The sequence below is a fragment of the Salvelinus sp. IW2-2015 genome, unplaced genomic scaffold (genome assembly GCF_002910315.2).
Source record: "Salvelinus sp. IW2-2015 unplaced genomic scaffold, ASM291031v2 Un_scaffold2430, whole genome shotgun sequence".
Taxonomy (NCBI): domain Eukaryota; kingdom Metazoa; phylum Chordata; class Actinopteri; order Salmoniformes; family Salmonidae; genus Salvelinus; species Salvelinus sp. IW2-2015.
The window spans coordinates 129,592-133,974 of NW_019943751.1; the positions used below are offsets into that span (position 1 = coordinate 129,592).

Sequence of the window (4,383 nt, forward strand, 5' to 3'; positions counted from 1 at the left end):
GTATCCTCCTACCCTCTCTGCTCCAGACCACCCAGGTAGCCACGTGTTCAGACTGGGGTTCCATGTTTGGGCATGGCTGTCTCTAACTCTCCTCCTCAGCCAGTGTGCCCACACACACCACACACACACAACACACAACACACACACACCACACACACACAACACACACAGCAGAGCCCTGCTTTGCTTTAGTAAAACACAGAAAAGGACAGCCAGACAGGCAGAGGAACAGTAGTGTAATAATGGTGTGATGTACACCTGTTGCTTAGGAACAGTTGGCCTGCTGTTGACGGTAAACACATCTCTGCAATGCTTACTTCACTGTTTCCCAATGGGTGAGAGGTGACCTGCTAGTCACAATCGAGTCTATGGCATTGGTTCTGGTGACATGTCGAGTCATGAGACTCCAAAGCTTTAGGTGGTTACAGGGCTAAAAGGTTTAGGAACAAGTATGTATAGAGCAGTGATGTCACAGGGCTAAAAGGTTTAGGAACAGTGATGTATAGAGCAGTGATGTCACAGGGCTAAAAGGTTTAGGAACAAGTGATGTATAGAGCAGTGATGTCACAGGGCTAAAAGGTTTAGGAACAAGTGATGTATAGAGCAGTGATGTCACAGTGGCTAAAGGTGTGGACAAGTGATGTATAGAGGAGTGATGTCACGTGGCTAAAGGGTTTTAGGAAAAGTGATGTATAGAGCAGTGATGTCACAGTGGCTAAAAGGTTTAGGAACAAGTGATGTATAGGCAGTGATGTCACAGGCTAAAAGGTTTAGGAACAAGTGATGTATAGAGCAGTGATGTCAACGGTGGCTAAAAGGTTTAGGAACAAGTGATGTATAGGCAGTGATGTCACATGGGCTAAAAGGTTTAGGAAGTTGATGTATAGAGCAGTGATGTCACAGGGCTAAAAGGTTTAGGAACAAGTGATGTATAGAGCAGTGATGTCACAGTGGCTAAAAGGTTTAGGAAAAGTGATGTATAGAGCAGTGATGTCACAGTGGCTAAAAGGTTTAGGAACAAGTGATGTATAGAGCAGTGATGTCACAGTGGCTAAAAGGTTTAGGAAACAAGTGATGTTATAGAGCAGTGATGTCACAGTGGCTAAAAGGTTTAGGAACAAGTGATGTATAGAGCAGTGATGTCAAGGGCTAAAGGTTTAGGAACAAGTGATGTATAGAGCAGTGATGTCACAGTGGCTAAAAGGTTTAGGAAAGTGATGTATAGAGAGTGAGTGCACAGGGCTAAAAGGTTTAGGAACAAGTGATGTTAGAGCAGTGATGTCACAGTGGCTAAAGGTGGTAGGAACAAGTGATGTATAGAGCAGAGTGATGTCACAGTCTAAAAGGTTTAGGAACAAGTGATGTATAGGCAGTGATGTCACAGGCTAAAAGGTTTAGGAACAAGTGATTGTCACAGATAGGGCTAAAGGTTTAGGAACAAGTGATGTATAGGCAGTGATGTCACAGGGCTAAAAGGTTTAGGAACAAGTGATGTATAGAGCAGCTGATGTACATGGGCTAAAAGGTTTAGGAACAAGTGATGTATAGAGCAGTGATGTCACAGGGCTAAAAGGTTAGGAACAAGTGATGTATAGAGCAGTGATGTCACAGTGGCTAAAGGTTTAGGAACAAGTGATGTTATAGAGTGATGTCACAGTGGCTAAAAGGTTTAGGAACAAGTGATGTATAGAGCAGTGATGTCACAGTGGCTAAAAGGTTTAGGAACAAGTGATGTATAGAGCAGTGATGTCACAGGGGCTAAAAGGTTTAGGAACAAGTGATGTATAGAGCAGTGATGTCAAAGTGGCTAAAAGGTTTAGGAACAAGTGATGTATAGAGCAGTGATGTCACAGGGCTAAAAGGTTTAGGAACAAGTGATGTATAGAGCAGTGATGTCACAGGGCTAAAAGGTTTAGGAACAAGTGATGTATAGAGCAGTGATGTCACAGGGCTAAAAGGTTAGGAACAAGTGATGTTAGAGCAGTGATGTACAAGGGCTAAAAGGTTTTAGGAACAAGTGATGTATAGAGCAGTGATGTCACAGGGCTAAAGGTTTAGGAACAAGTGATGTATAGAGCAGTGATGTCACAGTGGCTAAAAGGTTTAGGAACAAGTGATGTATAGAGCAGTGATGTCACAGTGGCTAAAAGGTTTAGGAACAAGTGATGTATAGGCAGTGATGTCACAGTGGCTAAAAGGTTTAGGAACAAGTGATGTATAGAGCAGTGATGTCACGTGGCTAAAAGGTTTAGGAACAGTGATGTATGAGGCAGTGATGTCAAGTGGCTAAAAGGTTTAGGAACAGTGATGTATAGAGCAGTGATGTCACAGTGGCTAAAAGGTTTAGGAACAAGTGATGTATAGAGCAGTGATGTCACAGTGGCTAAAGGTTTAGGAACAAGTGATGTATAAGCAGTGATGTCACAGTGGCTAAAGGTTTGGACAAGATGTATAGAGAGTGATGTCACAGTGGCTAAAGGTTAGGAACAAGTGATGTATAGAGCAGTGATGACAGGGCTAAAAGGTTTAGGAACAAGTGATGTATAGAGCAGTGATGTCACAGTGGCTAAAAGGTTTAGGAACAAGTGATGTATAGAGCAGTGATGTCACAGTGGCTAAAAGGTTAGGAACAAGTGATGTATAGAGCAGTGATGTCACAGTGGCTAAAAGGTTTAGGAACAAGTGATGTATAGAGCAGTGATGTCACAGGGCTAAAAGGTTTAGGAACAAGTGATGTATAGAGCAGTGATGTCACAGTGGCTAAAGGTTTAGGAACAAGTGATGTATAGAGCAGTGATGTCACAGTGGCTAAAAGGTTTAGGAACAAGTGATGTATAGAGCAGTGATGTCACAGTGGCTAAAAAGTTATACAGACCTGGTTGCGGACCACGGTTCCGTCCACAGGGTCGATGTACTCAAAGTTATCAGCCCGCTCTACACTGTAGACGTTAGTCCCCACAGCAAACTTCTGGGTAAGAAAGGCCTTGTCTGTGATCACCCCCTCCAAGTCTCTCATCAGGTAGAATGCAGCTCTGGGGTCCACGCCTTCATAGTCAAACCTGGGAACACACACACAGGTGTGAATACATGGGCGCACACATACACACACAAGCATGAATGTGGCATAAAGACACACTCCTAGAAACCACAAGCATAGAGACAAACACAGAAAGAAGCATCCCCGTCTATTCAAGTCTATAAGATAAGGACATGACATCTTCAATGTGTCTTTCTGTGTTCACTACACATGTATTGCAATCCACTGATTGATTTATTGGTTGATTGGTTGATTGATGTATTGGTTGTTTGAGTGATTGATTGTTTGATTGGTTGATTGAGTGCTTGATTGATTTATTGATTGGTTGGTTGAGTGATTTATTTCATTATTGATTGGTTGGTTGAGTGATTGATTGGTTGATTGCATAGCAGAGTGACCTGCAGAAGTAGTTGCGTCCGAGCTTGGCCCAGTGGTCCTTGACGATTTCCTCCACGCCCTGTTTCCTGACAGCCATGATGGACAGCCACACCAGCACCGACCACAGACCATCCTTCTCACGGATGTGGTCTGAACCTGAACAAGAGACACAAGTTCGCCCAGGAAACCATAAACCTTTATAACCATGTTAYAACGTTGTATTAAACCTYCATAACCCTGTTATTRCCTGTTATAAACGTATGGAGCAGAGTGGGATGATAGACTAACATGGGATATTTAGAAAGGGAAGTTATCCTGGAGGATAACAAGATGAGGCTAGGTCTATTTCATAGACATTTTAACAGACATTCTAACAGGCATTCTGACAGGCATTCTAACAGGCATTCTGACAGGCTGCTGACAGGGCAATTCTGAACGGCTTCTAACAGACCATTCTGACAGGCATTCTAACAGGCATTCTTGACAGGCATTCTGAACAGGCATTCTAACAGGCATTCTGACAGGCAATTCTAACAGGCATTTCTGACAGGCATTCTAACAGGCATTCTAACAAGGCAATTCTGACAGGCATTCTAACAGGCATTTCTGACAGGCATTCTAACAGGCATTCTAACAGACATTCAACAGGCATTCTGAACAGGCATTTCTGACAGGCATTCTAACAGGCATTCTGACAGACATTCTAACAGGCATTCTAACAGGCATTCTGACAGGCATTCTGACAGACATTCTAACAGGCATTTCTAACAGGCATTTCTGACAGACATTCTGACAGGCATTCTTGACAGGCATTCTGACAGCCATTCTGACAGCCATTCTAACAGGCATTCTGACAAGAATCCTTCAGTTCAACTCTGAGCCATATAATTTAACAGTTTTATTTAGTTTTATTTGTCTGACTCTCACACAAACACTGAACGCCTCTCCTGGGTGGCTGATGACTATCC

At 43.0% G+C, this 4,383-nt stretch overlaps 1 protein-coding gene across 1 annotated transcript in view; it reads right to left on the reverse strand.

Moving 5' to 3' along the window:
* LOC112073935 (phosphoglucomutase-like protein 5) overlaps window positions 1–3,604 on the reverse strand; it is a 13,202-nt gene extending 9,598 nt beyond the window's left edge. The window contains exons 1-2 of the mRNA XM_024141172.2: window positions 3,436–3,604; window positions 2,876–3,059 (exon numbers count right to left, since the gene is read on the reverse strand). Of these exons, the coding sequence (XP_023996940.1) occupies window positions 2,876–3,059; window positions 3,436–3,512 (261 nt within the window). The 5' untranslated portion in view covers window positions 3,513–3,604. The remainder of the gene's footprint in view (window positions 1–2,875; window positions 3,060–3,435) is intronic.
* Window positions 3,605–4,383: the final 779 nt, after the last annotated feature.